The following is a 23594-nucleotide window of genomic DNA, read 5'->3' as shown; positions in this document are numbered from 1 at the left end:
TTTTGGGCTACCACTTAGAAAGGAAATGCCTCATTCGTCAACTCCCTCGACCGGAAACTTGGGGGACTCCTACCATATGTTACTGCACCTTGATACTCGGAAGTCTCACAACCACTCAGTGACTTGGATTTTTCAAGTCTCAAACCAAGAAGTTTTCCTCATTCAGGAAATTAAGGGAACACTACCTCAACCTACATGCTTTATTCACAAAGCTTTAACATACAAGCTTCAACAAAAGAAAAAATTCAAAGAATTTAGTGAAGAAGGCTTTGGTGTATTTAACACAATATGTTGAAATAAAGCAAAACTTATTTATTGATATCCCCGATAAGTTACAAATATGTACATATACATGAGTCAAAATAAACAAACAAGAGGGAGCCTTCAGAAAGGTTACTTAGGAAAAGTCTCAACAGTCGGCAGAGCCCTAGAAAGAGAAGGTACCGAAGGGTGATCATTCGGAGCCTCAGTATTGGACAGAACCCCAAAAGAAAGAGGCATCGGAGGTTGATCATTTGGAGCTTCATTACGCAGTACAGCCCCAAAAGACGAACGTAATAAATGCCTTTGGAACAAACCCACACACATCTGATGATCAAGTAAAATCTGACCATCAGATTCCTGCATCTGGTCAAGCTTCCTCTTCATGTTTGTAGCATAGTTATGTGCGAGCCTGTGCAACTGTTTATTCTCATGCTTGAGCCTTCTGATCTCATGTTTGAAACTTATCACTTTAGCGGCCAATGAATCATCTTAGCTGGTTCGAGCAAATAGGCATTGGCCCATATTAAACACAGAACCTGCACACCGAACACTGAGAGCCAGAGAATCCTTAATAGCCAATTCATCAGACCGTTTGGAAAATAGTCTGTTATCTTTAGGAATGAGAATGTTCCTGGCCACCACCGCAGTGGTCATATCATTCTTCATCACAGAGTCCCTAACGGTAAGAGGACCAGTAGGGGATAAGAAGGATGGGCGCCATATGTTGTCTTGAGGAGGCATAGATGCCTCTTCACCAAAGTTCAAGTTAAAACGACGGTCGGATGGGCCAGACATTTTCAGAAATGATGAAGGATAAATGAGGTCCAATGAATCTCTGAAGTACGAAAATAAAGGGAAAATTCCTACAAGTAATAACTTTTTTAACGTACTTCTTACACACAATTGGTGCCCTTATAAAAGAAAGGGCAGCAGAGCCGTTTGTTAAAAAATCGAAGAGCCACCACTCTCTGGATTTCGAGAAGCAGATTTTTTTAAGTAAAATATGTCGACAATCCCCACACGCAACATCAGCTCCTCGGGTACCACAGATAACTTTGCCAAAGATCTCTGACAAAGTTTAAACACATAAATTTTGAAGGTCCAGCTACCTTACCATTACGCACAAGGGTAAAGGAACAACACCATTGCTTGATAACTGGAAAGTCCCTGTGTGTGTCAACCTCTGTGTTCCGTGGTAAGGCAGACTGGCAAAAATGCCTAACCTTTACTCACATCGAGAAAACACTTCCAACATGATTACTTGCTCAAAAATTGATGAGACATCGCTCCCCGAATCTCGAAAGCCAAACTCCCACTAGGATGACTTTCTCAAAAATCGAAGAGGCACCGCTATCCGACTATCGAGAGCCAGACTCACAACAGGATTGCTTTCTCAAAAATTTAAGAGGCACCGCTCTCTGAATCTCGAGAGCCAGACTCTCAACAGGATTGCTTTCTCAAAAATCGAAGAGGCACCACTATCCGAATCTCGAAAGCCAGACTCCCAACAGGATTACTTTTTACTTTCTCAAAAATCGAAGAGGCACCGTTCTCCAAATCTTGAGAGCTAGATCCTTAACATGATTGCTTGTTCGAAAATCGAAGAGGCACCACTCTCCGAACTTCGAGAGCCATATTTCCTTAGATAAAGCTTATCTACAATCTTCACACGCAACATCAGTTTTTTTAGATACCATTTTTTCAAAGTGCTCTGACAAAGTTAAAACACATGAATCTTGCAGCTCCCACTACATTGTTATGACCGAGAAGGGTAAAGGAACAGCGTTACCACTCGCTGTTAGGACAATTCCTATATATGTAGACCTTCATCCTCCACAGCCAGGCAGACCTTCAAATAAAAAAAAATGCTCAACTTTTCTTCACATCCGAGAGGGCACTCTCAGCAGAGTCTCTCAAAATACTCAACTTCTTTTCCCGCCGATAATACCTTTGCAAACAAGCCACACCAGAGCAAGAGTATCTCATATCATCAGGGTTAAAAGCAAGAATATCCCATATCATGTTTTTTCCCTATCTTTTCCTTTGACCTTGTTCTTATTTGCAAGACAATGAGAACGAGAGCAATCAGTCAGCACTTGGAATCAAGCTTCTAGTCAGGAACTGACTACCTAGAACTCCTTGCCTGATTACTTACCTGGCATTGCTCTCGAGTACTCATCTTCAACATCTTATGCTTCCAGAAAAGATACCACATCTGCCTGAGGAACAGCTAGGGCAAGTGAGAAGGATACAAGGAAGCATGTGGAGACAAGTGCAACAGAACACGTGCCAATTCATCCATTATTTTGTCAACAACAAAAGTATCCCATATCATCAAGGTCGAACGAACTCTTGATTTGATGGATTTGTTTTGACCCTCAAATTCTTGAGTCGGCCTTATACTCTGGAGGAAACTAGAAAACCCTTCAGCCCAGTTCAAGAATAAGCCGATGAAAAGTTACTTTTTCAAAAGCAAAAGTATCTCATATATCTCTTCTCCTTTTTCTTCTCTTTATCCTTCATGCTACCTGCAAGATAGGGAGAATGTGAACAATCAACCGGAACTCAAAATCAAACTTCTGATCTAGGACTGATTGCTTGGAGCTCTAATTGCTTACCTTGTCTGTCACCTCTTTCGGCAGATCTCCTAGCTCGGTGACTTGGGGGACTCCTACTACATGGTTTGTATCGCGCTTGACCAAGCCTGAAACTACAAGTAAGTTTCAAGTGAAATTGATACATTACCTTATACATCTCCACCGGTTAAAGATACCACCTCTAGATGGAGAAAGAGTACTTCCATAGAAGATGTCACATCTACCTATAAGACAGATAAGGCAAATGAAAATAATACCACACTTTGATACTTAGAAGTTTCGTGATTACTCACCGGCTTGGATCTTGCAAGTCCACAACCGAGGAGCTTCCCTCACTCGAGAACTTAGGGGAGCACTGTTTGTACCATACTTGACCAATCCCGAAACTACCGAGCAGCAGTCAACGTTATACCGTCAAGAACCCATAAGACTTTCCCTCTAACCAGGAGGTCAATCACGACGCAACACGTTTCGACATCAGAAGCCAATCCTAGCATGACACGTGTCAACATCGGAAGCCAATCACAACACGACACGTGGCAATGTCAGAACAAAGCTAGAAACTCTCTTCTATAAAAAGAGATCATTCTCCCACAATATTTCCTAATGTTATTTGTACTAAATCATCCACTAGTACTCACTAAAGGAGAGCTTGAACCTATGTACTTGTGTAAACCCTTCACAATTAATGAGAACTCCTCTACTCCATGGACGTAGCCAATCTGGGTGAACCACGTACATCTTGTGTTTGCTTCCCTGTCTCTATACATTTACATACTTATCCACACTAGTGACCGGAGCAATCTAGCGAAGGTCATAAACTTAACACTTTCTGTTGTACCAAAGTCCCCACTGATTTTGTGCATCAACACATTATATGCTTGTTCCCACATTTTTATTATGTTCCAATAGCTCATAATAGATATGTCATTCTATTTTGTAGTTTATGATGAAATCATATATATTTTAAGCATAAACATACTCTTATTTACACGAAATATAATAAATTTAATTAAATCCACCTAGTCGCTAGGCCCTAGCCCACCGCCCGACTAGCACCTAGCATCTTTTAGAACCATACGTATATCTTATATATACCTAGGTTTTTCATATTTGTATAGTAATATTTTCTCCATTAAACATAATTTAACATCATAAGTGCTTAAGATTCATGAAACTGAAGACATTTGGGGCTTAAAGGTGTATGTCACTTCATTTCTTACCTCAAGTTTCTTAATTAATTCACATGTGTGTATTAAATTTGTTTGATTTTTTCATTAAATTTAAATCAACATTTAATACTCTTATTGTTTGCGTATGCTTTCAATCTCTTTTCTTGATAAAATTTTGGCTATAATTTTATTAAAAAAATGGGTTATGTGGTATTATTATCATATAATTTGGAATGATAACATTGTTAGGTCATAAATATCAAGTTTGTAATTATTATAATATAATTACTCACGTGTAAGATCCTACATATTAAAGTTACGTTCAGCCCCTTATTATAAGTTGTGGCTACACCTGCATGCATCCAAAATTCCTAGTCGTTTTCTCTCGAAAAGATTGTGAATTGTGAGGATTATTGTGCCGACATATTTCTTAGGGAACTTCCATGAAAAGAGCTTGGATTAGGTTTATTTTAATAAAAAATGATGCTATAACTTTATTTAATAAAAAGACTAAAATTTTAATGAAAAACTCTTAATTTTAATAAAAATGACAAAATAACTTAAATTTTAATGAAAAAGATATAATTTTAATATTAAAATAAATTAAAATAAAAAAAAATGATGTGCACAAACTGTTTATGAAACTTATTAGACTGTTTATGAAACTTAACGGCACTACACAGTTTATGAAATTTAACGGTACTACATTCTTCATTACTTTAGCTGCTGTAAATAAATAAATAAAAAGAAAACGGCCTAGATATGTGATTTTTGTTGCTTGACTAATTCTTGTATTCTTTCGACAAATTCTTGTTGCTTGACTACCCTGCCTTGGTGTTATATTTTTCTAATCTAATTCTTCATTACCTTAGCTGCTGTAAATAAATAAATAAAAAGAAAACGGCCTAGATATGTGATTTTTGTTGCTTGACTAATTCTTGTATTCTTTCGACAAATTCTTGTTGCTTGACTACCCTGCCTTGGTGTTATATTTTTCCAATCTAATTCTTCATTACTTTAGCTGCTGTATATAAATAAATAAAAAGAAAACGGCCTAGATATGTGATTTTTGTTGCTTGACTAATTCTTATATTCTTTCGACAAATTCTTGTTGCTTGACTACCCTGCCTTGGTGTGTAATTTTTCTAATCTAATTCTTCATTACTTTAGCTGCTGTATATAAATAAATAAAAAGAAAACGACCTAGATATGTGATTTTTATTGCTTGACTAATTCTTGTATTCTTTCGACAAATTCTTGTTGCTTGACTACCCTGCCTTGGTGTGTAATTTTTCTAATCTAATTCTTCGTTACTTTAGCTGCTGTAAATAAATAAATAAAAATAAAACGGCCTAGATATGTGATTTTTGGTTATGTAATATTGAACTAGTTTGAGGGTAATGAGCTATTAAAAGGGAAAACAGAGAAAAGAGAGAAAATATGATTTCATTCCCTTCTGGAACTACAAGTTACTTTGGTATTTATAGTTATACTTTAGAAAAGCTAGCAGTTAAATAAAGGTAAAAGAAAATTACAGGGGTAAACTCACTACAAGAATTCAGGGAACTTTAACGAAAAGCTCTCGGTACTATTCACTTTGACGAAAAATCATATTTTCACATTAAAAAGTCAATCATGGTACTATTCATTTTACCTTTTATTTTGTCCTTATCGTCAAAACTCAAAATTTTCAAGTCATTTTCGTTAGTTTTCTTTTCTAACTATAAGAGACTCTTTTTTACACACTAAAGAAAGAAGTGGCTTTCTAACTTTATATACACCAAAATATATTATCCGTGGCTATTGAAACTCAAACACCAAAAAACAGTGTGGTTAACCAAATTATGATTTTCAACTGAATTTTTTATTTTTTTTTACCTCTCTTTTTTGTGGCAACTTGCAATTTTCAATGTTGAAGTCTGTGCATGGGTGCTAATTTTTACTATAAAATACATTCTTATAATGATTTATTTTATTTTAATAATAAAAGGAAAAAAATTATTCATTGACATGACCACACCAAAACCCACTCACCTCCCATTTCATTAGCCCTTCATTCATTATGATTTTCAACTGTATTTTTTTAAGAGGTCTTTTGATATGGGTCCAATTTTATAAGTCTATTTTGAATGGAATCCACTTATATTACATAAGCATAAGTGGGGGCTAGTAAGTACAACAATAATCCATGTCAGCAATTAAAATGCACATAATGTACCAACAAAATTACAACAAATGCCATTAGATGGTTTATTAGGTGTCTTGCAGATTAAACTCATTGTTTATTCAAAAGACCCCATTTATTAGGTCTCTTGCAGATCAAACGACCCCCCTTATCCTCCTATCTTTCAAATTGGTTTTACGTCTGTATCCAGCGAAAACCGGGGTTTGAATCCTAAATCCATATGAAGCTATGAAAGCTATAAATTTTCACCCAGTATATGATGAAAACAAAATAGGCGAATATCTGGTTCGAGTTTCCTGGTATACCTGGAGAACAGGTATTGTATCTTCTCGGAAGATTTCAGCTTTATACATGGTAATCTGGTTTTTTTTTTTTCGAATATTTTGATTTGGTGATTTGGGCTTTGTTTTTGCAGTGTTCGTTACCTGGATAACAGGTATGAAACTCCCACGATTTCAATACCAGTATTTGATAACAGGTGCTACCGTATCTTTACTCTTAATTTCTTTCTTTTTTTCACTTCAATTGTTCTAGATTTTAGAGTTTGACGACGACTATGAATTGGTGGCCAGTGTTTACGACGCATTAGTGAAGGCTTGCACTAGTTTGAAATCGATTAGGGGGGTTAAGAGGGTATATAATTACATTATTAGTAATGGGTTTGAGTTGGATCAAAATACAAAAAACAGGGTGTTGCTTATGCATGTGAAATGTGGGACGATGATTGGTTGAATTTGTTTCTCCAGTATTTTGGTATGCTGCGTTGACTTTTTACTTTTGTGGTATTTGATACCTAGATTACAGGTACTACAGTTCATCTTTCATATTCTACAAGGATAGGTAGTTTATATTGTAAGCCAAATTGATAGGTAGGATAAAATTTAACATTTTATGGCTGCTTGTTACATATAGGTTTGATTTGGAAGGTTTAGTAATGATTAGTTTAAGTTTGGGAGGTTTAATTTTATCGATTTAAATTGTGGATTATTTGGAACTTTAATAATTGGTAATTTAAATTGATACGTCGTTTATTATGTAGAGTTACTTTTAGAATAATTAGTTCACATTGTTAAATTAGTCTATTTTTAACATTGCTTATATAAATATGAGTTTGTCTTGATATATTATCATTTGGGCATTATTTAGTATGTTTTGGAATAATCATGCTTATAGCAGACTTTATATTACTTGTAGCCAAAGATGTTTTGCATGGAGAGAAAAAAAAAAAAGGATAAGCCTAAAGTATAGGTCTGACCTTTTGAAGTTTCGTCGCGTTATGGAAGAAATGAGACTTAGTGTGACAAATGCGGATCTTGAGTTAATGAACCGTACACCGTTTGGGAGGTTGTTCAAAGCGTACTGTGAGAATTTGATCATTGATGGTGTTTGCAGGAAATGTGATGCGAATATTGTGTCTATATTGAAGTGCTGCGACCCCGTACAAAAAGCATTTGTGCTTGGTGGAATAACTGCAACAATAACTGCCAAAGATATAGCTGAGATTTTCAGGTTGCCTAATGAAGGGGAAGAGATCAACCTGAATAGTAGGAGAAGAAAAAGTGCGTTTACAGGTTTTTATGAGAGATGTCTTGTAGACGTCTGGTTTTTATGAGAGATGTCTTGTAGACGTCAAAGATATAAGTAAGAAGATATTGGAAGAAAGGATTTTGAGAGTGGTTAAGATGCATGGTAGTGTGCATGAGGGTGATTTGTGCGACTGGTTCGTTTATATTTTTGCTTGACACTGTTTTTCAGTAGGAATGGAAATAATACTAGTCTGTACATGGTTGGGTACGTTGAGGATATTACCAAGATGAAGGATAATGCGTGCGATGTAGCAGTAAAAAATTGGTTGTTGGGCACAATTGATAATATGGGAGAACGTTACGAAAGTGTAACTGATTGTGTAATTGGATTATTGGTATGTTAATCTACATTTTATTTCATTTTATTCTATCTGTGTTCAAATGAAATAACATATTAATATCTTACTGATGCAATTCTGGTTTTGTGAGCGTACTCATTTGATCAATCCAATCAGAGGAAGGGAAAATATGCCTCTTTTGTTAAGTGGAATTTGTCGGAATTGTATGCAAAGATGGAAATTATGAAGATCCATGAGTTGGAGGTATGTTTATCCAACACATATATAAACTACCTACCATTGTAGAATATGACTTTCACATGATAATTAGTTGTAGAATGTGATTTTTACATCATAATTAGTTGTGCAAGTATACCACTTTTTGGCTACTGTGCTTCTATTCTAATATGTTTTGGCTCGTTTTTGGATTTCCCATTTTAATCTAATCCATGAGTGAGCTGGACTATGAGTTGGTTCGTTTTTGGATTTCCCATTCTAATCGAATTCCTTATTGAGCTATTGTGCTTCTAATCCATATTGGAGTAGGTATGTTATTTTTTGAACAGATTATGTAACTAAAGTCTTACGTACTTTAATAAAATTAAACATTGTGTGTTTATGTAACAGGAAGTTGTACAGGTAGGTGGGGGCAGTCCAAAAACACCTGAAACAGAGAAGAAAATCATACAACTGCGTTCACATGGTGGGGGGATAAATGTGGAGCCTCATAAAGTGTCAGATGAAGAATTTCTCCCAATGTTTGATATACTGCCATCAGAATTTTTGGAAAACAACTTGGGAAAGTCTTCCAACAGTAAGGCGGACCTTAATGACTTGGAGAGAAAATTACAAGAGATGAGTCTTTTGGTTGAGGACTACTGTTCATAAATTATGAAGCTTACTATTGAAAACAAGAATCTGAAGGATGAGCTGAAATGTAAGGAAAATTACATAGTGAAAGACAAATCTCCAAAACAAAACTCAATGATTTTGCGGGTGAAATCAAAACAAAGGAAGCCCTTGTTGATGCCAGATTACAAGTATGATGCTTGTGTTAATAAAAAAATGGTAGTTCATATGGATAAAAATTGTGTTGGTTCACGAGCAATTCAAATGCATGAATATGGGAACACAAAAATAATGGCACCGATGAAGACAATAGTTGTGCGTAGGCTACGAGTGGGCAAGTGTCTTCCAATACCGTACGCAGAGAAGTTGAAACAATTTCTGGATTTGAATGATGATAGGTAGTGTATAATTTTTCATCCTTATTTTTACATTTTTTTACCTGTTAGATATCAAGCTGTTGATTATGTTGTTTGAACTATATATAGGGTTTCAATGTGGAAAGGAGAGCATTGTGCAGTGATCCGTGATGATATCCTCGCACTCTTGAATGAGGGAGGTGTTAGTCGACAAGTATTTGTAATTTTTATAATTATTTGACTTAGATAGCAATGAATACAATTATATTTGAATGAAAGGTTTACAAATGATTCATAAGATGTTTTGGTTCTTTATGTAGGTAGTTGATTCTTTTTTTGAAATTTTGAATGACGATCAAATTGGGATTCCAAAAGATCAGCTGAAATATGGGTTTATGCCGACATTTGCGTGGGTGCGTAAATTTTAGTTCTTCAAACATTGCAGTTAATTTTCCTTTATTCTAGCTAGTTTAATATTGTCCAATGTTTTTTAGTGATGAGTAGTGTAATTGTCAAATGTTGATTTTTATTATTTTTTTCTGATCCATTTTTATTAGTATATGTGGTAATTATAAACTACCTGCTTCTGTAACACAGTAATCCATTTTTATTTTGATCTTCTAGCATTAATCTAGAGAATCTTCTACTTGCGCTTGTAGAATATGATTTTTACATCATAATTAGTTATGCAGGTATATTACTTTTCGGCTATTGTGCTTCTAATCCATTTTGGCTTATAGGATATTGTGGATGAATCGAATTGTACAGTGAGAATATATATATTTATCTTGAACTTCTATTGAAGAAGGTACGGGAGAACGACTATGTTTTCTTTCCGATTAACCATTTCAAAGGAATGCATTATACTTTGCTTGTGCTCAACAAGCAAAGTGGATGGTGGGAACATTACAACACATTACAAACCAAGTTGAATATATATGTGGATCCTTATTTCGAAGATGCTAAAAAATTGGTAAGTTGATAACTATGTAGTATACCTCTTATCCTTCAAATTTTATTTCACACACTAACTTTGTAATGTGTTCTTTTTTTTTTTTTTTTTCTTTTTTTTTTTTTTTGTAGCATGTGAAAATTTCTGACTACTTTAAGCACATGAAAGATAGTATTTCAAGAAAGCTCAATGAGAAGTCTATTTGCAAACATATCATGAAAGGAGATAAGGTACATACGTTGTTGTACACGCTTAGCCATGATGACAGAATTTCTGATGTGGCTGAGGCAAACTAATGTTGAGTATCCACTGAAAGCAAACATATCATGCTTACAACAATTTCCTAACATGTAAGTGTTAATTTCATCTGTATTATGCCTATTTGTTGGTTTCTTGGTGATAGAATGTAATATTTAAGTTCATACCCTTTTTTTTTTTTGTTAAACAGTTATGACTGTGGAGTTGCTATAATGTATATAGCACAAAAAAAGCTGAGGGAGAATTAGTCGAATGTGTCTTTTCGACAGGGGCAATGAAGAATATGAGAGCACATGTCCTTTGTAGATTCATAAATGAGGGAGATGGTAGCTGGGAAAAGGAAGAGTAGGATAAAGATGTTATGCGAAATTTGAGTTTTTGTTTCATTTAAATGTTTCAATTTAATAAATGATGGGACTCCAATCCATCCAAATTCATTTTCTGCTAGATAAGTTTGGATGTTATGTGAACTGAGATATGCTTTGTCATATCTGTTTTTTAATTTCAATTTCAATTGAAAGGGGATATTCTTCATGTTTTCCTTTATTGATTGCACAATAAGATTTGTTTGAAATCTCAGATAATGTTATTTTGTCATTATCTAGACATAGTTCGTCTGGTGTACTTTCGAATTGTACAATGAGAGGTACTTTCAAATTGTTGATAAAAAATGGTTGTCGATAATTTTCCTACATATGTTAGGTAGTTTAAAACCGTCCCAAAAAGTAATATACCTGTACAACTAATTGTGTCTTGAAAAATCATACTATACAGGATAGGTAGTTTATATTGTAAGCCAAATTGATAGGTAGGATAAAATTTTCCATCTTATGGCTGCTTGTTACATATAGGTTTGATTTGAAAGGTTTAGTAACGATATCATAATAAAAATTTAGTCTTCACAGATTGCATAAGCCATATGACATGTAAGTAGATACTGGAAAAAAGAAGAATATGAGTAAACTAAAAAGTCTAAGGCATCATTTTATTACATTGATAAAAAAAAAAAAAAAAAGCATGTGTCCATATATTTGAAAAAAAAAATCCAAATGGCAATGGAGATGTATGTCAAATAGAGGCGTTGTAAGTTTTCCAGTTGTGGCGTGTAGCATCACCACACCTACTGCACTTGTTGGGGCGTGTTTCTTCCCCAATAGATTTTAGTCTTTTAACTTTTGGTCTACCTGGGGGCCTCTTTGTCAATGGGGGTTCTATCACAAACTCTTGACTCATAGATTGTTCATCCCTTTCAATATCAGGTACAAGAATGATGGGATATGAATAAGAAGACTTATAGAAATCTGTTGTGAAATAATCTTCGACATAATCATATGGGTTACCTCCATCTTTCAAAATAGCTGCCAAAGCATGTGCACAAGGGAACCCTTTGATTTGCCACTGATAACAAGAACAAGTATGACTTTGTAAGTCATACATTCCAATGTCTTCAAAAATATGTTCACTTGAACGACACACATTCCAATGTCTTCCAACTTCAACCATTTTCATCATTTCGTCATCCATTGTGGTGAGGTCCATCTTTCGGCTTCATGTTGCCTATCAGAACTTATCTCCATCAGCTTCACACATATGTTATCAATCAATCATTTGGTAAGTTGGCATCTTGCATTCATCCAAAATCCAAAAATTGAAGGATTCTGCAATATTATAGCACATCTTACCATATTTTTTTCCCCCTGAAGTAGGCATTGGACCAGTTTTCTTTGGGTGTGTTTTGCAAAAATTTCTGAATTATTGTACCACCATCCTTGATGAGAGTTTTCATTTCCTGATCGAACACAAGTTGGGATGGAACGTAACAACATTTTTGGAACAGGTTAGCAATGACTTCACCATAACCAGAACCCATCTGCTTTGGATATTTACTTTGTATATTCAATTTCAAATGAAACATGCAGAATGCATGTGGTGCTTCTGGAAAAACGCTGGAAACAGCTTCAAGTAAACCTCTGTTGTGGCCTGATATGAATGTAACCGTACGACCTTGGGGAAGTAATAACTCTACTAAATTTTCCAGAAACCATGTCCAATTGTTTTTGTTTTCAGAGTCCATAATGCCAAAAGCTAGTGGGAAAAATCATGATGTGTTGAGGAAGAAGAACATGTTAGAGAAAAATCTGTTAAGGATGAATACATAAGAACAAGTTATAATAAAGGATGGACACAACATGTATAAAGTTATAAAACAATACTTTCTCATATATTACTGTTTGAGACCCTATTAAACTACTTAACATGGAGAAAAATTAACAAAATGATCAATTTTGTCAACAACATGGATAAACATTTAAACTACCTATCAATGTGGAAAAAAAATTATTAGCTTTCATGCAGCCTATAATATAAGTACATGTCTAAATCATACCTTGATTACCATTTTTCCCAATGGCTACAAACAAATGACCTTCATACTTGTTTTTTATAAAAGTTCCATTGAGGCACAAGAAAGGTCTGCAGAATTTGAACCTTTCAATACTAGCATTATATGAAATGAATAAACGCTCGAACCGACATGAACTATCATTATAATCAAGTTGGACATGAGAGCCTGGGTTGGTTGCTAGCACTGCTTCTGCATACCATAATAGTTGTCTATATGACTGTGTATCATCACCATGGACCTTCATCATTGCTAACTCTATACCATACCAAGCATTATAGTAAGAAAAAGCTATACCATAGTTTTTCTTGAAATCTCTAACAACATCGATTGATCTTACAATTGGATTGGTTCGAATCTCATCAACAAGGACCGACGCCACAATTTTGGAACCCATCTTGATGCTTTTTTTATCATGAAACCTAGCTTTACATGTATGTACATTATTTAGACTTTTAATGTAGAATAACCTGCTAGGACGATTCAAAATGGCATGCACAAGCCAAACACAACCCTTATCATCTTTATTGAAGCATTCAGTAGTAACACGTTCACTATCATTTCTTACATAAACATACCTGAAACCCTTTTCAACTGCATACTTCATCAATCTTTGTCTAAACTCCTTGACACCACCTGGAAATTCTTGACCAACATGGCTAATGTAGTTTCTCCAAGCATGGGACAAATATGTCTTCCCATGAGGAGTGGAAAACTTCCCTAAATCTACACGATCATCTGAGGGTTTTAAGCCTTCATATGTAAAAATCTGCTTATCATGTGGGGAAGAAATGGGATCAAGTTTCTTAACTGGTTCAACCATGGAAACACTGACAGGAATAGATTTCATATTTTCAGCACAACTTGAAAATTTCATTACACTCACATCCATGTTAGATTGCAGTAAACAAGATTGGTGTTCTCCTAGAGAGTACGTCAACTCCATGACTTCAAGACTTAATCGCACAAATCAGGAACAAATTTGTTCAGCAATATCCTTGAACTTAGTATGATTAGACACTAGAATTAAAAGAGTCTTGCTCTCAAAAGTGCAATTCGCAATGATAGCTCCTTCCATAACTAAACAATTATAAAACACAGGAAAAAAACATAAATGTAATAGCTATTTCAGCATACTAATAATTGTACATATCATAATTAGCTATTTCATATAATGTTAGGAACTTAGCATATATACATATCATAATTAGTTGTACAGGTATATTACATTTTGGCTACTGTGCTTCTAAACCGTGTTGGCTTGTAGGATATTTTGGATGAATTGAATTCTGCAGTGAAAACACAAGGCTACTGTGCTTCTAATCCGTGTTGGCTTGTAGGATATTGTACAGGTATATTACTTTGTTTGTTGAATTTTCAAAGAGGCATAACATCAAATACCTTATGTGCATTGGTTTTTTTGAATAAAAAGAGAAATAAGCATATCAATGAGAGATGATAGAAAGGGATGAGGGGGATTAGGATAAAGTCTTCATGTTTTGAATTCGTACAACAAACAACAATAAAGGAGAAAACAATTATAATATACTTGACTTGAAAATAATTGGCACTCTATTACACCTATAGCACTTGTTGGGCGTGTTTCTTCCCCAATAGATTTCCGGTTGTGGCATTCAATTTGCTTTGTTTTAGTCCTTTGATAGATGGAGAAGGTTGAGTATCGCCAAACCACGAAGGAAAAACACGAACATAAAAATTGTATCCGGAGAATAGGTCTCTGAAGAAATCTGCAGGTATAAAACACATGTAACTTGTATAGAAAGTTAAAAGTGATTAAGCTTTCCTTAAAAATAGATTGATAAGAAATTCAAATTCAAAAATTGTTACCAAGAAATCAAGGAGAAAGATGAATTGAACGACGAATTTGAATTCTGATAAAAATTTAAAACGTGGGAAATATATGGAGAACGTGCAAAAGTCATAAGAGGGTAAAATAGTAATAATAATGCAAAAAAATCAACTTAATTAGAAAAATGCTGACATGGAATCCTAGTCATTGGAGCTAAGTCAAAAGTAACTAAAAATTAGACTAATTCTAATGTTGGGCTATAAAATTGGACCTATTTCAAGTTTCTCCCTTCCTTTTTTACCTTTCTTTTCGATGGCAACTTGCAATTTTCAGTGTTGAAGTTTGTGCATTGGTGCTAATTTTGCCCTTGGTCATGTGTGTTGCACGTGCATGGCTGTCGGGTTTTAGCTCTCCTCTTTTTTTCTTCTCTATGTTTTTCTATCTCTCTTTCTGTTTCTATGCATCTCTGTGTGTGTCTTGGTGTTTTCATCATGATCCGATCCTTTAGAAGGGTAGTTAGCCTATTTTTTCCCGCTGTTTTTTGTGGAGGAATCGCAACGGTTTGGGTGCTTTGGTTGGTGATAAATTTGTTTAATTGATTGTTGTAAAATTCGATTCTTGCTAAATGCTTTCTTTATTTTTTGCTGATTTGCGTGTGGATATTTTGTTTGATTTCATTTTTTGGTTGCAGGAAACATTTATCTTCCAATTTTAGGGTTTTGTTATGGGAGTTTGCAAACGCTTTCTGGGTCAGGTGTGTAACTTATCATTAGGGGTTTGCAACTTTGAAAAGACAAATTAGGGGGTTTTATTCAATCAACTTTGCATGTCTGTGTTTGCAGGGGAACCACGATCGACAAACAGCCAACCATGGATCAAGGCTAAGAAGGTATAAAATTGCTTCCCTTTATCAATTATGAAACGGGATCTGTAAATATTGTCAAAATTTGTGAGTAACAAACACAATAGTTGAAATACTGTTTGTATTTTCTATTTTTGGTTGAATTATAAATTTTCCAGTTCTTATTTCTTATTTTCTGATTTTGTAAACTTAAGGTTAACTCTCCTGGTGTTATCGTTATGCAGGTGAATCTGGAAAAATGTGTTGATTATGTAATTGAAATGACTATGTTCAAGTTGTTAGATGGATGCAAAGATTGTGGAACTTCCTGGGATTGTCAAATGACAAATTTTCATCTAAAACGTGTGGTATAAATAATGGGATTGGTAAATGGGTCCTCAGCGGGCCCCTTTTTAAAAAACATAAATTGCAATTTGGCCACCGATGCTAAAAGGCATCTATAACTATAAACAAAGAGATGAAAATATCATATCTCTACTGTTGATTTGGCCACCGATGTATAGATGGTGGTGTTTGTTACAAGAGATTCCTTTATATAGGACACGAACCCTAATTCAGTCGCTGCATGGTGGCAATTGATGTTTGCCACCGATTTCAGTGTCTACTATTTCCAATAGGCACCAATAAGATTGGTGGTCTATGGTTATTTTTCTGGTAGCGACTTTTCTAATTAACTTTTGGTTGTTTCTTTTTACTATCCTGACTTATTTTTCAATTTTCAGATTACTCTCTTCACGCCATCTCAAGCTGAACGAAAAAGGTTGAAGTGAAAAATTGGATCGCAAATAAAGAAATCTGGGTTTGGGAAGAGACTTGGTGTGAATGTTAGCCACTTGATCTTGATTACAAGAAAATTGAATTGTAAGAGCTTGGCAAGAACTAGCTCTTGAATATAGTGGTAATCAATTCCAATTGTTTGGTGTGAGCATGAAACATTGGATTTGAAGCATTCTATAGCTGAAACATTATCACAACAGATTTATTTGAAGCAAAATAGGCAATTTAAAACCAGTGTCACTAAACAATTTATAGACCTAAGTGATTTTAGCAGCAATATGAGCAAGGGCTCAGTATCAGTATAAGCAAGGGCTCTATATTCGGCCTCGGCATAAGAGCGAGCTATGGTGCTGTTCTTGGTTCTCCAATAATATGAGGGACCTAGAAAAATGCACAAAACACGGCAGCCTACCCAATCAGCATTTGAGAAAGCTTTAAGCATGAGAGGAGTAGAGACCTTAGGGAACCATGAACCATAACTAATAGTCCATTTGAGATAGCTTAAGATCTACCGAACAACTTGAAAATGAGGTCCCGATGAGAATGCATGAATGACAAACCAAATTTACACCAAATGATAAGTTAGACCGTGTCCATGTAAGATACCGAAGCGCCCCATCAAAGACCTATATTATGTAGGATTATCAAGTGGAGAGACGCAAAGATCAAGTTTTGCAAAACCAAGAGGTGTTGTTAAATAAATTCAAGATTTATTCGGTATGATGAGTGAATCTGCCAAAGAGGATCATTGAACTTCTAGTCCAAGAAAATAGTGAAGATCTCCTAAATCTTTAACAAGAAATTGTGCACTGGGATGAGTTATAACTGCAGTACAAGCAGTAGAACAGTGGTATGTGACAATAATATCATCAACATAAATCAGAAGTAACACCAAGAGAGGTTGAGAAAGAACAAATAGAACGTGATATGATTGAGAAGCTTGAAATCCATGTTCTTAGAGCAGCCTGAGTTTTTCAAACCATGCTTGAGGCGCCTGTTTGAGACCATAGAGTGACTTTTGCAAATGATAAACATGTGTTGGTTTATCCTAATCAATGACTTTAGAAGGTTGGGTTATGAAAACATTTTCATTCAAGAAGCCATGCAGAAAAGCATTGCTTACGTCCAATTGATGTAAAAACCAATTGACTTGAACTAACAAAGTGAGCAAAATTCTTATTATAACAAGTTTAGCTACAGAGTTGAAGATTTCACTATAATTAATGTCTTCTTCTTGATTATAGCCTTTAGCAACCAATCGAATCTTATCTCTATCCACATAGCCATCTGATTTATCTTTAATTCGAAAAACCTACTTGCAACCAATTAGATTTTGAGAAGGATGAATTAGAACCAAAGGTCCAAGTACATGTTTTTTTGTAAAGAACTAAATTCATCTTGAATGGCAGCCCTCCAATGAGAAAACTTAGAAGCTTGGAGATATGTGAAAGGCAGAAAGTCTGTAACTAAATGAGAAGGCAGGGGGTGTTTGGTTGCAAAAAAGGCCTTTGGTTTATAAATTTCCGATTTTGGTTTAGTTTGCATGGGGTGAATAGAATGGATAGGTTGTGGGGAATGAGAAGATGAAGTAGGAGAAATGGATTAGGTGCAGCAAACTGTAAAGATGGAGGAGAAGTAGTTGGATAGGGAGGTGGTGGAGGAGGAGAAATACAAGAGCGAGATTGAACTAAAGAAGTGGATCGGGTTAATTCCATCATGCAGACACCACTGTTGATGAAATTCATGGTCTCTTGCTCAACAAAGAGATGGCTTTTGCTCGAAGGAAGCACATTAAGCTCATTCTTCTTCAGATAAGCCTTATCAGGCTTTTCATTATTTTCTGGTGCCCTCACATGCTCATCTCCTGCTTCATACACCTTGAGAGCCTCCACCCTAGGCCTCAAGTGCTCAGCATGTTCCAAATCGAGGTAATTTTCATAGGAACAACAATTTTCAGAGGAATCCTAATAATCGTAACAGATTCAATCATAACAATTGTGGCGGAAACCAAATTTGTAAGGATCCTGGACATCTTACAATCAATTGGTACAGTCGTAAGAATCCAAACTTTCAAGGTTGCATTCCCCAAGCCAAACTTGCTTCTATGTGTGCTGGCTTATTGACTCTGGAGCAAGCTCTCATATAACAGACAACATCAATAATTCGCATAATCATTTGCCTTAGTCTAAAGCCCTGACATGGTTTACATTAGTGATTTTCAAGGTCTGTCTATTACCCAGTATGATTCTTCTTTATTTAAAACACCACATTCAACTTTTCATTGAAAGAATGTGATGCATGTTTCTCATTTGAAAAATGCTGATGTCTGCGGATTAGCTCCACTATTAACTGTTGGTGGTATTCGATGTTATGTCTTCAATTTCAAGTTCTGATAACACAAAGAGGAGAGAAAATATGATTTCATTTGCTTTTGAAAACATAATCCTTATGAAAATGAATTCAGAACGAAATCGCGCTAAAGCTAGGGCTTCACCCGTAAGTGGCGCGCTGTGTGGCCCGAGCACAGTGATAAGTGAGCAAGGGTCGCTGTATCTCCATAGGCACCCGGATGCAGTGTTAAATGAGCAAGGGGGCCATAGAAACTTCTTTTCGAACGACTCCACTCAAAGTTGTTTGGGAGCATATGCACCTATCAACTTTACACGGGACACACAAAAGAAGTACTTTGATTCCATTGGACGGGGGAGGGTGAAGAAGCTAGGACAGAAGGGTAGAGTTCAGGAGAGTAGAATGCGTTTAGGAACGTGGAATATAGGAACCTTAACGGGAAAATCTATGGAAGTAGTGGAAGTTATGGTGAGGAGAAGGATAAATATTATGTGCCTACAAGAAACTAAGTGGGTTGGTCTTAAGGCAAAGGATCTAGAAAACTCAGGGTTTAAACTTTGGTACTCGGGCACAAATAGAACGAGAAACGATGTTGGCATCATCGTGGACAAGACCTTGACACAAGATGTTGTAGATGTCAAGAGAGTAGGAGATAGAATCATGGCAATCAAGATTGTAATAGGACAAGAACTTATCAATGTGATTAGTGCGTACGCACCTCAAGTAGGGTTGGATATGAGTTCGAAGGAGAAATTTTGGGAAGACCTTGGAGACTTGGTGTAAGGAATTGCTCAGACGGAGAAGTTATTTATAGGAGGAGATTTAAATGGACACGTGGGTAGGGAGACAGGCAACTATGGAGGTTTTCATGGTGGCCATGGTTTTGGGGAGAGAAACGAGGATGGGGAAGCTATCTTGGATTTTGCAATGGCATATGATCTCTTCTTAGCCAACACCTTCTTTAAGAAGAGAGAAGAACATGTGATCACCTACAAGAGTGGGTCGTCAAAAACACAAATAGATTTTCTTCTAATGAGGAAAGGGGATCGTATAACTTGTAAGGATTGCAAAGTTATACCAGGAGAGAGCGTGGCTAATCAACATCGCTTGTTGGTGATAGATGTACATATCAAAAGAGTGAGAAAAAAGAACAAGACTTGGAAGTGCCCAAGGACTAGATGGTGGAATCTAAAAGAAGAAAAACAAGTCATTTTCAAAGAGAAAGTAATCACCCAGTGTGTGTGGGATAGAGAGGGGGAAGCTAGCCAAATGTGGGATTCCATGGCTAGTTGTATCCGAAAAGTAGCAAAAGAGGTATTAGGAGAGTCTAAGGGCTTTGCCACACACCAAAAGGAATCTTGGTGGTGGAATGAGGAGGTACAAACAAAGGTGAAGGCTAAAAAGGAATGTTGTAAAGCCTTATACAAGGATATGACCGATGAAAATGGTGAAAGGTATAGAAAAGCGAAGCAAGAGGCGAAGAAAGCTGTGAGAGAAGCTAAGTTAGCGGCTTATGACGATATGTATAAGCGACTAGATACCAAAGAAGGAGAGTTTGATATCTATAAACTAGCTAGAGCAAGGGAAAAGAAGACAAGGGACCTAAACCAAGTGAGGTGCATCAAGGATGAGGATGGAAAGGTTCTTGCTACAGAGAACGCGGTTAAAGATAGATGGAGAGGTTATTTTCATAATCTTTTCAATGAAGGACATGAAATGAGTGCTTCTTTAGGGGAGTTGAGTAACTCAGAAGAGTGTAGAAACTACTCTTTTTATCGTCGAATCTGGAAGGAAGAAGTGGTTGTAGCTTTGAAGAAGATGAAGCATAGAAAAGCAGTAGGCCCAGACGATATACCAATCGAAGTGTGGAAAGTTTTGGGAGAGACAGGTATAACATGGCTCACTGACCTTTTCAATAGGATTTTGAAAACGAAGAAGATGCCAAATGAGTGGCGAACGAGCACTTTGGTGCCTATCTACAAGAATAAGGGCGACGTACAAAATTGCATGAACTATAGGGGTATTAAGCTAATGAGTCATACAATGAAGCTCTGGGAGAGAGTCATTGAGCATAGATTGAGGCAAGAGACACGGGTTTCGGACAACCAATTCAGGTTCATGCCAGGGCGCTCAACCATGGAGGCAATCTATCTCTTACGAAGATTGATGGAAAGATATAGAGATGGGAAAAAGGATTTACACATGGTCTTTATAGATTTGGAAAAAGCGTATGATAGGGTCCCAAGAGACATTCTTTGGAGGATTTTAGAGAAGAAAGGAGTACGAGTAGCATATATCCAAGCTATAAAGGATATGTATGAAGGAGCAAAGACTGCCATAAGAACTCATGAAGGACAAACCGAAAGCTTTCCCATAACTGTAGGATTACATCAAGGCTCATCCTTAAGTCCTTACCTTTTTGCATTGGTAATGGATGAGTTAACAGGACATATTCAAGATGATATTCCTTGGTGTATGCTTTTCGCAGACGATATAGTGTTGATAGATGAAACTCAGGAAAGGGTAAATGCAAAGCTTAACCTTTGGAGAGAAGTGTTGGAATCTAAAGGTCTTCGCCTAAGCCGATCAAAGACAGAATATATATGGAGTGCAAGTTCACTGCAAATGGAAGCCAAAACGAGTTAGGGGTGAGGATCGGAGATCAAGAAATACCAAAGAGCGATTGTTTTCGTTACCTAAGATCTATCTTGCAAAAGAACGGAGAATTAGATGGAGATCTCAACCATAGAATACAAGCTGGATGGATGAAGTGGAAGAGTGCATCCGGCGTGTTGTGTGACCGCCGTATGCCACTGAAGCTCAAGGGAAAATTTTATAGGACGGTAATAAGGTCGGCGATGCTGTATGGCACAGAATGTTGGGCGGTGAAGCATCAACACGTACACAAAATGGGTGTAGCGGAGATGAGGATGCTTCGTTGGATGTGTGGGCACACAAGAAAGGATAAGATTAGGAATGAGGATATCTGGGGTAAAGTAGGAGTAGCCGAAATTGAAGGAAAGATGAGAGAAAATAGGTTACGGTGCTTCGGACATGTGCAAAGAAGGCCTACTGACGCTCCGATTAGAAGATGCGACTATGGGACAGAGGTTCAGGGCCGAAGGGGTAGAGGAAGACCTAGGAAAACTTTGGAAGAGACTCTAAGAAAAGACTTAGAGTACTTGGATCTAACGGAGGACATGACACAGGACCGAGCACAATGGCGTTCAAAGATTCATATAGCCGATCCCACTCAGTGACTTGGATTTTCCAAGTCTCCAACCGAGAAGTTTTCCTCACTCGGGAAATTAAGGGAATACTACCTCAACCTACATGCTCCACTCACAAAGCTTCAACATACAAGCTTCAACAAAAGAAAATTCAGAGAACTTAGCGAAGAAGGCTTTGGTGTATTTAACACAATACGTTGAAATGAAGGAAAGCTATTTATTGGTATCCCCGATAAGTCACAAATATGTACATATACATGAGTCAAAATAAACAAACAAGAGGGAGCCTTCACAAAGGTTGCTTAGGAGAAGTCTCAGCAGTCGGTAGAGCCCCAGAAAGAGCAGGCACTGGAGGGGGATCATTTGGAGCCTCAGTACTGGACAGAACCCTAGAAGGAGGAGGCAGCAGAGGTTGATCATTTGGAGCTTCATTACGCGGTACAGCCCCAGAAGACGAAGGCAATAAATGCCTTTGGAACAAACCCACAAATCTCTGATGATCAAGTAAAACCTGACCATCAGATTCCTTCATCTGGTCAAGCTTCCTCTTCATGTTTGTAGCATAGTCATGTGCGAGCCGGTGCAACTGTTTATTCTCATGCTTGAGCCCTCTAATCTCCTATTTGAGACTCATCACTTCAGCCGCCAATGATTCAACTTGGCGGGTTCGAGCAAATAGGCGTTGGGCCATGTTAGACACAGAACCTGCACACTGAACACTGAGAGCCAGAGAATCCTTAACAGCCAACTCATCAGACCGTTTGGAAAGTAGTCTGTTATCTTTGGGAGTGAGAAGGTTCCTGGCCACTACCGCAGCGGTCATATCATTTTTCATCACGGAATCCCCAACGGTAAGAGGACCAGTAGGGGAGACGAATGATGGGCGCCATATGTTGTCTGGAGAAGGCGTGGCTGCCTCTTCAACAAGGTTCAAGTCAAAACGACAGTCGGAGGGGCCAGACATTTTCAAAGGTGTTGAAGAGAGAAGAGGTCGGACAAATCAAGATCTTAGAAGTGCAAGAATGGAGCTTCTACTGGTGGAGATTCAAGTGTGCTTTGGAACTTAATGCCAGCCTCTATAAAAATCTGCACTCGACGGAGCTTCAGAAATCGAAGAGGCGTTTTCTTTCTCAAAAGCTGGGCTGCTCAGAGACCACGAGACGTTTGCTTTCTCAAAAGTTGGGCTGCTCAAAGACCACGAAGGCCGATCTCAGAAATCGAAGAGGCGCTTGCTTTCTCAAAAGTTGGGCTGCTCAGAGACCACGAGGGCCGATCTCAGAAATCGAAGAGGCATCTACTTTTCCAGCCTTGTCAGCACCTGTCAGCTTTGCGAAAATTATGGGCATTATGTCGAAGATTTCTGGTGAAGTAGAAATCACATGAATCTTACTGTTCAATCACCCACTTCCCACACACAACATTAGCTCATGGGTACCACAGATAACTTTGCCAAAGTTCTCTGACAAAGTTGAGACACGTGAAGCTTGCAGCTCCCACTACACCGCTCTGACCAAGAAGGGTAAAAGAATAGCAAAGAAACAGCACTAACAAAGTTTAGACACATAAATTTTGAAGGTCTAGCTACCATATTATTACCCACAAGGGTAAAGGAACAGTACCACTGCTGGATAATTGGAAAGTCCTTGTGTGTCAACCTCTGTGCTTCGT

The 23594-nt window shown here is 36.9% G+C and overlaps 1 protein-coding gene and 2 long non-coding RNA genes across 3 annotated transcripts; 2 read left to right on the top strand and 1 right to left on the bottom strand.

The window, feature by feature from the left end:
- The first annotated feature begins 7419 nt into the window (after positions 1-7419).
- Positions 7420-9683, top strand: LOC139198377 (uncharacterized). The gene is made up of 3 exons (XR_011583831.1): positions 7420-8346; positions 8710-9329; positions 9417-9683. It is a non-coding gene; the product is annotated as an uncharacterized lncRNA (long non-coding RNA).
- A 3189-nt stretch (positions 9684-12872) lies between these two features.
- Positions 12873-13790, bottom strand: LOC114826245 (uncharacterized). The gene has a single exon (XM_029106318.2). The coding sequence runs from the start codon at positions 13788-13790 to the stop codon at positions 12873-12875; it is 918 nt and encodes a 305-aa protein (XP_028962151.2).
- A 1258-nt stretch (positions 13791-15048) lies between these two features.
- LOC139198407 (uncharacterized) lies at positions 15049-16503 on the top strand. Its single transcript, XR_011583868.1, has 4 exons — positions 15049-15282; positions 15400-15462; positions 15551-15597; positions 16293-16503. It is a non-coding gene; the product is annotated as an uncharacterized lncRNA (long non-coding RNA).
- Positions 16504-23594: the final 7091 nt, after the last annotated feature.

Source organism: Malus domestica, chromosome 08 (assembly GCF_042453785.1).
Source record: "Malus domestica chromosome 08, GDT2T_hap1".
In the NCBI taxonomy this organism is placed as follows: Eukaryota; Viridiplantae; Streptophyta; class Magnoliopsida; order Rosales; family Rosaceae; genus Malus; species Malus domestica.
This window is presented reverse-complemented; position numbering and strand designations above follow the sequence as displayed.

Excerpts from the sequence above, each read along its gene's own strand:
- LOC114826245 (XM_029106318.2), bottom strand. The coding sequence starts at position 13,790 with ATGGATGTGAGTGTAATGAAATTTTCAAGTTGTGCTGAAAATATGAAA.